Source organism: Podarcis gaigeae, assembly GCF_964106915.1.
Source record: "Podarcis gaigeae genome assembly, chromosome: 17".
Lineage (NCBI taxonomy): Eukaryota > Metazoa > Chordata > Lepidosauria > Squamata > Lacertidae > Podarcis > Podarcis gaigeae.
This window is the reverse complement of record NC_139694.1, coordinates 4,193,189-4,207,225: the sequence shown is the minus strand read 5'-3', so window position 1 is coordinate 4,207,225 and position 14,037 is coordinate 4,193,189. Positions and strand designations below refer to the sequence as shown.

The 14,037-nt window shown below is 48.4% G+C and overlaps 1 protein-coding gene across 2 annotated transcripts in view; it reads left to right on the top strand.

The window, feature by feature from the left end:
• Positions 1–8,633: 8,633 nt before the first annotated feature.
• The window catches only part of SCNN1A (sodium channel epithelial 1 subunit alpha), a 30,500-nt gene continuing 25,096 nt past the window's right edge, over positions 8,634–14,037 (top strand). The window contains exons 1-2 of one of the 2 annotated variants that reach the window (XM_083718963.1): positions 8,735–8,990; positions 11,470–11,520. Coding sequence is in view for 1 of the 2 variants with exons in the window: in XM_083718962.1 (XP_083575088.1) it covers positions 8,904–8,990 (87 nt within the window). In the remaining variant the exon portion in view is untranslated. Of the gene's footprint in view, positions 8,991–11,469; positions 11,521–14,037 lie in introns of both variants that reach the window. The other variant, XM_083718962.1, reaches the window with a different exon arrangement.

Below are 14,037 nucleotides of genomic sequence, written 5' to 3'. Positions count from 1 at the left end.
CAACTCCCTACAACGGGGAAAGGCATTGCGCAATACGGAGGCAGCAACAGCATTTTCAGCCTGGGAGTTCGCACACATCTGGGCTAATTTTCAAGTGAAAACTTGTGTTTTATTCCTGTTTGGTTCCATGAACAGTGGCTTGGGATGTGTCCGTATACTGTACATGTAAAATCCATGGGTTCTGTCTCATAATTCATAGGTACATCCAGTGCTATTTTTCTTGAAAAAAGAGGTGCTGGAACTCACCTCAAACACCTTCCTCGTTCTCTTAGATTGGCTCTGGTGCCCACCTGAGAGTACCGGAACTGAGTTCTGGTGAGTTCCGGCTGAAAAGGCCCTAGGTGAGGATAAAATATCACACTGGCTGTAGCAAAATTCCTCCCGGAAGCAGTAAAAATCAGAAATCAGGATGTACAGGCTAAAGCTCGTCCGTTGGCTAGCATGGGCGATCTTACACCTTAATCACTGTCGATATATAGAAGGTGTGACCAGAAAGTTCAGTGAATAGTCACAGAAACTGGACAGCGATAAATATTTGAGCACACAATCGGCATCGGAAACCCATAAAATGCTCACAATTGTGCACAGAGATGAGGCTGTAACTTGAAAGACGGTGTGTGAGTGGTTTAAGCGTTTCCATGAAGGGTGGAAAACCATTGAATATGACCCTTGTTCTTGTAGACCATTGATGAGCAGAATGGTGGCAAATGTTGACAGAGTTCGTGAGTTATTGATGCAGGATTGGCATTTGTCTGTCCAAGTGATGGCGGAAGAATTGCATATTTCATGTGAAATTGTTATTGAGGTTACTGAGTTGTAACATCCTCCATATTCTCCTGATCTGCTCCACTAGATTTTCTTTGTCCAGAACTGAAATCTGCACTGAAAGGGCACAGATTTTCCAACATTTCACACGTCCAAGCTGCTGTGAAGAGGGAATTGAAAGCAGTATGAAAAGAGGACATCTCCAGAAGTTTCCAACAGTTCTACAAATGTTGTCAACGGTGCATTGTATCAAAGGGGGCCTACATTGAAGGCCTGTAAGGTATGTATGTTTGAATATTTCTTGCTGTCCGATTTCTGTGACCATTCACCAAACTTTCCGGTCACACCTTGTACTATGTTGTATTGTGTATTTGGGGTCGTAGTGATGTATGGAAGTGAGAGCTGGACCATAAAAAAGGCTGATCACCAAAGAATTGATGCTTTTGGATTCTGGTGCTGGAGGAGACTCTTGAGAGTCCCATGGACTGCAAGAAGATCAAACCTCTCCATTCTGAAGGAAATCAGCCCTGAATGCTCACTGGAAGGACAGATCCTGAAGCTGAGGCTCCAATACTTTGGCCACCTCATGAGAAGAGAAGATTCCCTAGAAAAGACCCTGATGTTGGGAAAGAAGGAGGGCACAAGGAGAAGGGGACGACAGAGGATGAGATGGCTGGACAGTGTTCTCAAAGCTACCAGCATGAGTTTGACCAAACTTTGGGAGGCAGTGGAAGACAGGAGTGCCTGGCGTGCTCTGGTCCAGGGGGTCACGAAGAGTCGGATATGACTAAACAACTAAACAACAACAACATCTCCTATTTTATTTATACCATCGGCAGCTCAGATGCCTGGCAAATGGGCAAACCCTCTTTGGCAGTGCCAGTAACCCTGTCATAGCCCTGAGGTATGTGAATGCCATGAGAAACAAAAAGTGGAACAGACAAGGTACAGCTAGCCGAAGGCAAATGTACCGTGAAGCCATGACAATCCACGCCATCCCAGAAGGACAAGATGTAAGCTGGCACATGGGCATTGCTAATGGATACTGATTTATTTTAAACTGTTTTTACTATTCTACTTTTTATTTGCTGTGGCCTGCCCTGGAAGCTTATGGTGAAGGGTGAGCAATAAATCAAATGCATTAACAATAGATCTTGAGCCTGGAAAATAGGAACCACTAATCCTGGACGCTTCCTGGTGATCATCACCTGAAGTCTCTGAGAAGCTGCTGCCAACTCATTCTTTTTCTTTTTTCTTCCTTGCTACCTTAGCTAATTGTTTACCTGCTGATCCCACCCCCACCCCCCACCCCGCCACTATTCCAGGAACACAATGTTCTTTAAGCAGTGTGCAGTTATAGCCTGGAGCAGAAAGTGTAATTCCTCCCCCTCACCTGTTTCAGGTGACAGGGAGATCGTAATCACATCAAGTAAGACACGAGGCGGAATGCTAGGTCTGCCAATATATTTTTTTTACTGGCCTGAGGAAATTGAGCGTGTGAAGCTTTTGATAGAATGGAGCTAAGTGGCGGGGAAAGCCTACAATCCGCTGTGATTCTCTGCGTGTCAGCAGCTGTTTAAAAAGCACAGGAGCAGAGACACCCAAGAAAGGTGGCAACTATGCCCTTGCCACCAGCAACCCCCCTCATCCTGGTTGTCTCCACCCTGTCCAGTATGATTGATGGCTCATCTAATAAGGGGCTTCTCAGCAGAAAGCAAACTCTGATGTTCTGTAGGCCACCCACGTTCCACAGAAACATGTGCTTTACTCACTGGGGTGCCCTTTTATGAGCCACAAGGAGCTATGGAGTCAGTTTCATTTTCATTTAAATGAATGTTCGGCAACTGATTTCTAAAGGTCTGCTTTTTGAACTGAACGGTAGCGGCAGGAGTGCCAACTCCTACGGCAGGAGTCATCAGCCTAAGACCCATGGGTCACAAGTGGCCAACAGGGGTCGTTTAACCGGCCTACGAGCCGCCCCCAAACTGAGCCGCCCGCTCGGCAAGTCCCCGCCAGCTGCGCTAAACCAGAGCAACTTGGTGAGGAGACTCGCTTCCGCAGCACCAAAAATTGTGTCTGCGCAGACACCGGAAATCACGGACAGGCAGGGTGGGTACGCACGCACTCGCACGCGATCTGGCCCATGGAGGGATCTCTGCTGGAGTGAACCGGCCCAGGCAAGGTAAACCTTGCCGACCCCTGTCCTAGGGACTGAGGCGACTTCAGCCCCCCCCAAAAAAATGTAGTTGATGGAGCTGAGTCCCCACCCCCAAAGCTGAGTGCTGCCACTGTTGCGAAGTATGCCAAGCCACCAGCATGAGACCTCCAGGCCACTGGCATGAGGTGTGCCGCACTACAGCCACCAGTGTGAGGCACTGGCATGAGGCTTGCCAGGCTACCACCATTGCAAGGATTGCTAGGCTGCCAGCAGGCTGCCTAGGCCACCAACGGCTATGTACCATATTTTTCGCTCTATAAGATGCACCAGACCACAAGAAGCACCTAGTTTTGGGAGGAGGAAAACAAGAAAAAAAATATTGTGAATCTCAGAAGCCAGAAAAGCAAGAGGGATCGCTGCACAGTGAAACCAGCAATTCCTCTTGCTGTTCTGGCTTCTGGGATAGCTGTGCAGCCTGCATTCGCTCCATAAGATGCACACACATTTCCCCTTACTTTTAGGAGGGAAAAAGTGAGTCTTATAGAGCAAAAAATACGGTACTTCCAGAAGCTTGTGCCAGTAGTGTGCTTCTGGAAGTACATTGGCGGCTTCCAGAAGTGCAGCTGCAGCGGCTCACAGCGACTACTCCACCTGCTGCCGCAGCCCCTGATCCATGGTAGCTACAGGAGGAGGAGGAGCTGTCTCCAGAGCCACTGGCCAAGGAAACCAAGCTGCCACAAGACGCCTGAGCATCATTCCAGCCCCATCTCCTACCTAAGTCAGCGTACTGTGCCTGGGGAGCGGAAGAGCCACTCAGATGCAGAGAGAAATTTGAAAGGGCCTGATGGAAAGTTGCTGGAAGCGGGGTCAGTTTGAGCCCCTGGGCCAGAAGTTGCCTAATGTATGGTTTCCTGGGTATTGTGTGGGTTAACTGTTCCACTTCGCCAGACTTCAGTTTATATGACGTTCTCAAGACAACTGCTTTGGATCAGATTGTTCCACCTAACATCGTTAGGAGCAAAATCCCTGGGCTTGGAACGTTCCTTCGAGCAGTTCCCAGAACGGAATCGGCTTACAGCTTAGGAGACAGAATTCGGGTCACGACCGGTTCTGTGCCTCATCTTAGTGTCATGAGCTGGCAGGACACCGACGGGGAGGAGGGGTGTGGCCACGATTGGTTCATACCAGGGCAAGATGAAGATGGCAAAGGGGAGGTTGGGAACTTAGGACATACTCATGGGACATTAGGGGATGTTGAGGAGGTGATGAACAGTTCACAGAAGCCAGAGGAAGGAGACCCATCACCAGAACCAGAGGTACCCTGATCTCCGCAGACACATTGGCCTCCAAGGCATTGGGAACAGAAGGAAGTGCATTCCAGGGGACTGAGGCAGGCAAGGGCACACAACCCAGTTCACTAGTGGACCAGGTGGAGAGCCAGTGTGGTGTAGTGGTTAGGAGCAGTAGACTCGTAATCTGGGGAACCGGGTTCGCGTCTCCGCTCCTCCATATGCAGCTGCTGGGTGACCTTGGGCTAGTCACACTTCTTTGAAGTCTCTCAGCCCCACTCACCTCACAGAGTGTTTGTTGTGGGGCAGGAAGGGAAAGGAGATTGTTAGCCGCTTTGAGACTCCTTCGGGTAGTGATAAAGCGGGATATCAAATCCAAACTCTTCTTCTCCTTCTTCTTCTTCTTCTTCTTCTTCTTCTTCTTCTTGGGGTTCCTTAGGTCTGGGAGGAGGTTTGTGGTTGCTGAACTGGATTAGGCTCAGAGCAGGTGAGGATCACATGTTTCGTCAAGCTGCTCAGCTCGAGCAAACTCAGGTGCATCAATCTGTGGCAGTCAGGTACAACATTTCCTGTTTGCCCAGAGTGGACACACAGAGGGATGTTACTCCAGCCAGGAGGACTTCCTGTCACACCTGCCTGGAGCATCCTCCCCTTGCGTGTGACCAGGTAGATGGGCATGTCCCTGGGAGACCCCATGAAGGGGGTAGTGACACATCCATCTTCCCTTCCCCTTCTTCTTGTTTCTCCACCTTCCCAATGTTATTTTGCTGTGCGCTAGCTCTCAGCCAGCAGCATATGGGCTCAATCCCCATATGGGAAAAATCCACATCTTTCTCTGTAACTGTAACTACAAGCTAAAGCCTGCCTTCAGGCTCATACTGTGAACTGAATGTAAGTAAACTTCTTATTACCTTTAAAAGAAGACTGTTGTGTCATTCTTGGTTTTTAAGAGGGAATTAAAGGGGAATTTACCAGGAACAAATTCAATCTAAACAAGCCAGACTGGACTGCTTAACTCAAGAGATTCTAACAAATCTACCAACTAGCTTCCTGCGATGTACAGAGAATGTGCTCTGCTACTAACTCACTAGTGTGAAGAAGGATAATATTTAATCAATATATCCTTTCCTACTATCCACAACATTCTGACACAATAAAGACTGGGAAGGATAAAAGGGAAGCAAGGCTGAGATTCTGCGTCTGCTCAAGTTTCTCCATTGACAGAATATGACTTGGCTGGTTCAGGAATGCCACTGGACTGTGACTTCTGGACTGATCCCAATCCTGGCTCTTTGGTGGAGGTGGGAACCTGACCTCAGAGATTGACTTTGGACCTTGCTCATTGTATTGGACCTGGACCAGTATTTGACTATTTGGACTGACTTACCCAGGTAGGGATGCAGGTGGTGCTGTGGGTTAAACCACAGAGCCTAGGGCTTGCCGATCAGAAGGTTGGCGGTTCAAATCCCCGTAACAGGGTGAGCTCCCGTTCCTCAGTACCTGCTCCTGCCAACCTAGCAGTTCGAAAGCACATCAAAGTGCAAGTAGATAAATAGGTACCGCTCTGGCGGGAAGGTAAATGGCGTTTCCGTGTGCTGCTCTGGTTCGCCAGAAGCAGCTTAGTCCTGCTGGCCACATGACCCGGAAGCTGTACGCCGGCTCCCTCGGTCAGTAAAGCAAGATGAGCGCCACAACCCCAGAGTGGGTCACAACTGGACCTAATGGTCAGGGGTCCCTTTACCTTTACTTTTTACCGCCAGGTACACTGGGGGTCGGGACATCTAGGTGGCCCTTTCCTGTGGGACTCTGCATCCCTTCCTCCAATCCACCCAGATCCCAAATGCAAGTCTAGGACCAACTTGGGCTGAACCTGGTTTGAAAACAGGAGCTACGGTTAAGCTGTGTGTACATTTGAGAACGCTGTTGTGCTTGCACAGACGGCAACTTTATTGAATTGTTGTTTAAGGCAGGGGGGTTGTAGGAGCAGTGAAACTAACCAGGCAATGCTTATCTAGTGAACACATCCCCTCCCCCTCTCTGGTGTGTCCAGCAACAGAAACATGCCACTTGAAACATGGTCGGTGGGACCGGCGATGACCTCACTGCATTTTAAGCTGCTAATTATTTGTGGCTAATGCAGACATGGTCATCACCTCTATAGCCCTGGGAGATATTGCTTCCTTGTAAGGCCAGCTCTTCCTGCTTCTTCTGTAGTTTCACTAAAAACTGTGGTACAAACAGGAAACATGAGGGGATCTGAGTTTGCAGCCTGCAGGGGGACAAGATATTATCTGGCGGCCATTTTAAATTTGAGAAAGATATTGGCAGGCACTAACTGTTATGTACTGAGTTGAATAGGATCCAAAAGGCAGCAGTCTGATTGGTCCTAGAACAATAGGATTCAGAATGCAGCAGTCTGATTGGTCCACAGGATCCACCCAATCCAGCTCCGGTGGAAGTGAATCCACAACCTGATTGGCCTACAGGTGAATCCCGGAATTAGCCAATCACATGGGGCCCATTGTGTAAATAATGTATATAAAGCAGTCATTCTGGGGGAACTTCCATTCCTCCTCACCACTATGAGCTGAATAAAGAGCATGAAATCCACTCTCCACTCCGAGTATATCTCACTAACAAAGCTTAGTGAATTGGGTGCAGGGGTGGATTTTGGGCTGTCAAAATTATACAGACTGGATGAAGTGAATTGGGAAGCACCACATTTCTGAAGGTGGGCTAATCAGAAGCTTCACTTTGGTTTCTGAACGTTTTGTAAGTCAAACAGACTTCCAGAGCGGATTCCATTCGCCTTCAAGGTACGACTGTACTAAAGACCTTCCCCCATGAATGGTACACTCCCTGATACCCACCCCCAGCAATATTCAGTGGCACCCAGTTAATAAATCAGATTAGGGAAATTTACTGTGCAACAAATTTGTGTGTGAATTTAAGTATCCTATTGTGGCCGTTAAACATGAGCAGGGTCCTTGTATACCGTCCCCAACAACTTAATTCTTCCCCCCCTTCCCCCATAGTTTTGCATGCTTGTGATGAACATATACACAACAGCCAACTTTTATTAGACTTCTTCCAAAAGCTGACTCTGGAGGGATAACAGAGACACTTCCAGGCTGTTGCCATTTTCAGGTTGGGATTCAACCACATACAGGCAAAATTCAAGTTGTGCAGCAAATCCGCTTCTCCAAAAGACTGGGCTTTTTGCAATAAGGAAAGTGATGGGGAAATGCTCTGGTGGAAAGCACAGGGCAAGACTTGCTTTGACACAATGGCTGCATACACATTGCACCTTTAAAGCACATTCAAATGACAGCCTTCTCCTCAAAGTTTTCTTCAGGGTTGCTGGAGCATAACTCTATAAACGGTAACCTACAGTGCCCAGAATTCTTTGAGGGGTAAATATGCTTTGAAGGTATAGTGTGTATGCATCTCATCCAACCTCCCCACAAATAAAATGAATGCTCATGAAACAACCAATGCTGTCTAACCTCCCTGCAAACAAATCGGGATGAATGCACAATAAACCAGTCATCTGGAAATGTGCCAAATCACTTCCACTCACCTCAAAGGCCAGTTACACCAGGGGTCAGCAACCTTTTTCAGCCGGGTCTACCATCCCTCAGACCATGTGGTGGGCCGGATTCTATTTTTGGGGGAGGGGGGTATGAACGAATTCCTAGGCCCCACAAATAACCCAGAGATGCATTTTAAATAAAAGGACACATTCTACTCATGTAAAAACACGCTGATTCCCGGACCGTCTGTGGGCCGGATTGAGAAGGAGATTGGACCAGATCCGGCTCCCGGGCCTTAGGTTGCCTACCCCTGAGTAACACAGTCACAAGCCGGTGCAGCCCAAAGACAGAGGAAACTGAGGTATGTTAGACCGGGGAGACCATGAGATGGAAGAAGTGATGCAACAAACAGGCTGCACACGGAGAAATCAAATTACAGTGGCGCCTCGCAAGATGAAATTAATCCGTTCCGCGAGTCTCTTCGTCTTGCGAAGCACGGCTATTAGCGGCTTAGCGGCTTAGTGGCTTTAAGAAAAAGGAAACAAACTCGCAAGAACTCGCAAGACGTTTCATCTTGTGAAGCAAGCCATAGGGAAATTCATCTTGCGAAGCACCTCAAAAAACGGAAAACTCTTTCATCTAGCGAGTTTTTCGTCTTGCGAGGCATTCGTCTTGCGGGGCACCACTGTATAAAGCTAGCCGCTGTAATTCAGTATAACATAGAATAAATAGCATCCCTCTCTGAATGTAAGGTAAGATGTCCTGCAGTGGAGACATAGCCTCATCGTTTCCTTCTACTGCTATCACCTCCTCCTTTCCATCTTTCTCAACCTCTCTGCTATTATGCAGTAAATTGAGACTCCTGCTGCTGCTGCTGCTGCTGCCTCCGCTGTCTAAACTTTTCTTTCATCCCAGCCCCTTTACATGGGCGGGGAGAGGCAGGGAGGGCCAAAGGAGCAGGACAAGTCGCCAGATTGATCTGGAAAGGAACCAGTTTAATCCCAACCATCAGGAACAAGGAGCTGCCAGCAAAGCAGGGGCCAGCCTCCTGAGATCAGGCAAGAAGATCTCTCTCTCTCTCTCTCTCCCTCTCTCTCTCTCTCCCTCTTCTGCAGCAGAGACAGCAGCTGCTGGGTGGAGCACCCCCCCCCAGGGAAAATGCAGCAGGACAGAAGCATCATCACCAAAGGCAACATGCAAGAGGCTGGTCTCTCCGCCACCTCTCATTCTGATCCTAATCAACAGGTAAAGCCTGGGGACTGTGCAGTTGTGGGCGGAGGAGACAAGGGATACAAGTAGATAAGAAGGGGGGGGAGGACAAAGTCAGCTGTCTCCCACTGGAATTAACCAATTCTACCGTTATTCCAAATGTGTAATGTTGTAAGAAAAAACTGCTCCTTTTCCCTTATGGGGGTACCCAAGAGCCCATATAGAGTCCTTTACTTTAGCAACAGCATACGCTTAGCAGGTGGAGTTTAATTTTTCCCATCACTTCTATCCCCACGTGGGGGAAAAACCTTGAGTTTTGGCATGTCAGGCAGCTCTTTAAAGGCACAGCACGGCCCACGGTGGTTGGGGGGAGATAACTGTACATGGATCTCTGTTGGGGGACAGCAAGACAGCCCTGTACTTTTAACACAGGATGAGAAAACAGGCACCTCCGCAAGCCACTTTATGGCGGGCTCTGTCTTGTTCACTCAGGCAAGCTTTTCACAGCACCCACACAATATCGCCTGCATTAAATTGCCGTCCCATATCTAACCCCACCCTCAGTTTAATCCAGATTTGCCATTTCCAGGATCTGGGGGTTTCTGTTTGTTTACTGACGGGTCTTCTGTATAAATGATAAATCCAAATGAAATGGAGAAATAATATGGGATGGCATTTTGATGGGGGAGGCAATGTGTGGGCACAGCATAAATACTGAATGCGTGAGGTGCATCGAGGCCACAATAACCTGCTTGGAGGAATTGTTCTCCTGAGCCCACTTTTGGAGTTTGGTTTCCTTCGTCTTGTTTCCACTGTGATGCTGAAGCAGCAGACAGACAGCCGCCAAAGACTCTCCTTGCCTTGTCTTGCCTCTCTGCCATGAAATGATGGAATGTAGCACACTAAAGTATATAATGTTTCTCTCAATCTCTCACACACAACTCAGGTCACCTTTGTTTGCCCAGGCACTCCTGTTGGGCTTTACTCCTTGCCTTGGGTCTTCTCAGATTTTTTACCTCTAACAAGAGTTGCCGGAATAATGATGATGATGGTGTTGGTGTTTTGCAGTGCTCACCTCTCTGTGGTGAGGCTGCCATTTGTTGCAACCATTTTGCATGAGTGGCCTCGACTTGTTGTTGGAGTCTGACTGCACAGTTACGTGCTTATTAAACTCTAGCAGCAGGTTCTTCAAGAGAAAAGCGGCATTGGGAGGGGGAGATTTGCAGCAGAGACGCTGTCAGAGAATTCCCCTCACCTCCAAGCCCTTTCGCTCCTGCAGGTAATGGTCTTTCTGCAAAGACCCAACAAAATGTAATGGTGCAGCCCCAGCATTACACAGCCACAGCTCTGGCTTGTTCATGTACCGTATTTTTTGCTCTGTTAGACGCACTGGACGATTGGACGCACCTAGTTTTTAGGGGAGGCTCCCCGCTCCCCTGCGGAGACTTCATCCCGTGGCTAAGCCAGAAGCTAGAACAGCCAGCGGGATCCCGCTCACTGTTCTGGCATCTTCTTTAGCTGTGCGCAGCCTCTCCCGGGCAAGGGCTGCACACGGCTAAGGCTCCCCCAAGAGCTGCACTCCCTTTAACGAGCGTGCAGAGTGTGCAGCCCTTCTCTCTCCTCAGGGAAAAGCCCCCAGGAGCTGAACACATGCTCCACATGGCTCTTTAAAGGGAGCACTGACAGAGCCTCCCGCCTGCATTCGCTCCATAAGATGCACACACATTTCCCCTTTTTAGGAGGGGGAAGTGCATCTTATAGAGCAAAAATTACGGTACCTACCCCTCTCCACACATCATTGTTACAAGCAGTCTTCTCCCAGACGTTCTCTTTTGAACCAAAAAGGCCCGAGTGGCTGAGGGGAGCTGAGCCCTCCCTCCATCTCTCTGCACTCCATCATTGCAGACAGCGTGGGGGGTGCAGGGGGGCCCCGGCCGCAATAGGCGCCACATCTGGGGGGGCGCACTCGCCGCCTCCGGAGTCGCCGAAGAGCCTTGGGCACAGGCTGTAGCAGAGCCCCATGTCTCGCGGAACCGACGAGCTGTACGCATGTCCGGGCTGAAGGCGTCCGGCAGGCAGCGGCTCTCAGCGCTCGCCGCGGTCCCCGCGCATCAGGGCCGCGGAGGGCGCACCGGGCAGCCCCTCCTCACAGCCCCGCCGCCGCTGCTGCTGCAGCTGCTGGGCCATGTTGCATTTTCCTCGCCTCTCTGCCCTCCTCCTCCGGGCAAGCGGCGTCGTTTGGGCAGCAGCACCAGCGGCAATTCGCCTCAGATCACCTGACACGGACCCACCGTCGCCGCCGTGGCTACCTTACCGTAAATACCCCAGCCCGGGCAGCAGCAAGAAGAAGCTGGCAGTGGCGGCAGGTTAGGGGTTAGGGGCGCAAATTACTTGCCTTGCCCTGGGTGCTGACAACCCACACTACGCCACTGGTTGCAGACATTTTTATTCCAGTCCATCTCATTTAATACCAAATGGGGTGAGTGGCCATCGTTGCAGCCTGTCTCTTTTACAGGAAGTGAGCTCCGCTGGCAGGAAAGGTGTGTGAAGTGCAGAGCACTGCAAGGTAAGGAAGAACTGGGAGGTCAGAACCCTCCAGGTGTCCCTATTTTCCAGGGACAGCCCAGGATTTACAGAAGCTGTCCTGGTTTCTGATATGATCCTGGGAAGCCCCACTTTTCCTTAGGACGTCCCCATTTTCATGGGAGAAATGTTGGAGGGTATGGAGTCATGCGACCCCCACCAAGCCAAAGAGATAAGTAACTATACAACCTTTAGAAGACATCTGATTTTTTAGTGTTTTTATTTTTTAGTGTTTAATGTTTTATTATGTCTTTATATATGTTGAAAGCTGCCCAGAGTGGCTGGGGAAACCCAGTCAGATAGGCGGGGTATAAATAATAAAATTAGTAGTAGTAGTATTGAATAGGGACTCAACTACATTAGTCAAGAAGCAGAGTTTTGAATGTGTTATAAACATGCAACACCAGATGGCGACAGAGAGCACAGAAAAAATTCTAAGCGATTCTCCATAGCGGTTTTTTTCTTTTGTTATAACAATTTAATTCCTGGTGTATTTATAGGTATTTATAGTGAGGGGGTGGTTTTCCTGTGTGTAGATCCGCCCAAGAATATCCATGTTTTCATTGGCTAAATGTTGGAGGGTATGGGCAGTACGCACATCCACTTTTTCATGTTTAAATAAGTCAGGCAACACTTTTTTACATGACAGCACATGACTAAACATCATTTTGCTTAGCCCTTTAGAGATGCCTTTGACAACCTGCTGCTCTGCAGATGTTCTGGACTAAACCCCCTGGTGCCAGCCAGAAGGGCACCAGTTTAGCAAAGGCTATTTTAGAGCATGCTATTTTATTAGAAGTCGCATATAATAGATATAGTGGTACCTCGGGTTACGTACACTTCAGGTTACAGACTCCGCTAACCCAGAAATAGTGCCTCTGGTTAAGAACTTTGCTTCAGGATGAGAACAGAAATCGTGCTCTGGCGGCGCGGTGGCAGCAGGAGGCCCCATTAGCTAAAGTGGTGCTTCAGGTTAAGAACAGTTTCAGGTTAAGAACGGACCTCCAGAACGAACTAAGTACTTAACCCGAGGTACCACTGTATTGTTCTTCAAAAATTGCTGGCTTTAGCATCTTTATCATTCTGTAGTTTTGATGACCTTTTGATTCCCCCTCCACCCCTGTAAGGATGGTGGAATTACTTACTTTAGGAGCAACCACCTTTCTAAATCACTTCCATTTTTATTTGGGTTCCATTCCCCCGCGCCCCGAGTGTTGTCAGCTGTGCAGATGCCATGCATTTCAAGAACGTCCCCCTCTCCAAAGAATCCTGGGAACTCTAGTTTACTGCTCAAAGAACTGCAATTCCTAGCACCCTCAACAAAAGAGTCCTTTGGGGAGGGAAATGTGCTTTAAATGTATGGTGTACATGCAGGCTAATGATTTGGGTAAGAAGACTAAGACGTCTTGTTGGGAATAGGCCTGTGCCTTTGAAGAGCTGCTGTTCTGGGCAGGAATCTGTGAGGAAGAAGCAGAGGGATGGTAAATAAAGAAATAAAGAACTGGTTTGGGCCTTTATAACAGTGGCGTAGCGTGGGGGGTGCAGGGGGGGCCGGCCGCACCGGGCGCAACATCTGGGGGTTAGGGTTAGGGGCGCAAATCCACGGGTTAGGGGGCGCAAATCCACGGGTTAGGGGGTGCAAATTACTTGCCTTGCCCCGGGTGCTGACAACCCACGCTATGCCACTGCTTTATAAGTCCCATGGGAGCCCCACTTATATTTCTCCCCTTAAATTCTGGCTGGATCATGCTCTCTGTGTCTTACCTACGTAAGCTACGCAACCATTAAGAACAAATTTTGACTATTAATTATATCTCAGAGTTCTATATTCCAGCTTTTCAGATAGAAGCAGTTTACAGGAATGCACCGGCCAAACATCAGTTTTCAAAAAAAATTGCCAAGCAGAAGCTAAACCATGAGGTTAGACTAAAGAATTACAAATAAATGAATAAATACATGTCATCAATGTGAAGAAAGCGATAAAGCCAGCTCAGTTTCTGCTTCTGACCTTTACGCTTCATTAGGCAACCACAAGCACTTCCTTGAGTAATCTGAAGTGGCACTCATTTTATCATGGCACAGAAAAAGATTGTCAAATATAATATAATAGAACTTCATTTTTCACTTTGCTACGTATGGGCGCTGTGTTTTTTCTTGTGGTAGACTTTTTAAAAAATAAATAAGTAAATAAATCCTTATTGAAATATTAGCCAGTATGGACATTTCCTGTTTAGTCTGCTGTTGCAAGGATCTGTCAATGAGTCGATTGATTACTCATTACTTTATGAGGGCAGAAGAAGCCAAACTGGATGTTACTTGGCAATATGAAGTTCTCATTGTCGTCATCGCCCCCCCACCCCGCCCTGCCATGTGAAATCAAAAACAGCTATGACACATGAAACTATTATTTATTGCATTTATATCCCACCTTTCCCCCCCCCAGGGAGCTCAAGGTGGCGCACATGATTTTCTCCCCCTCCTCATTTAATCCCCACAACAA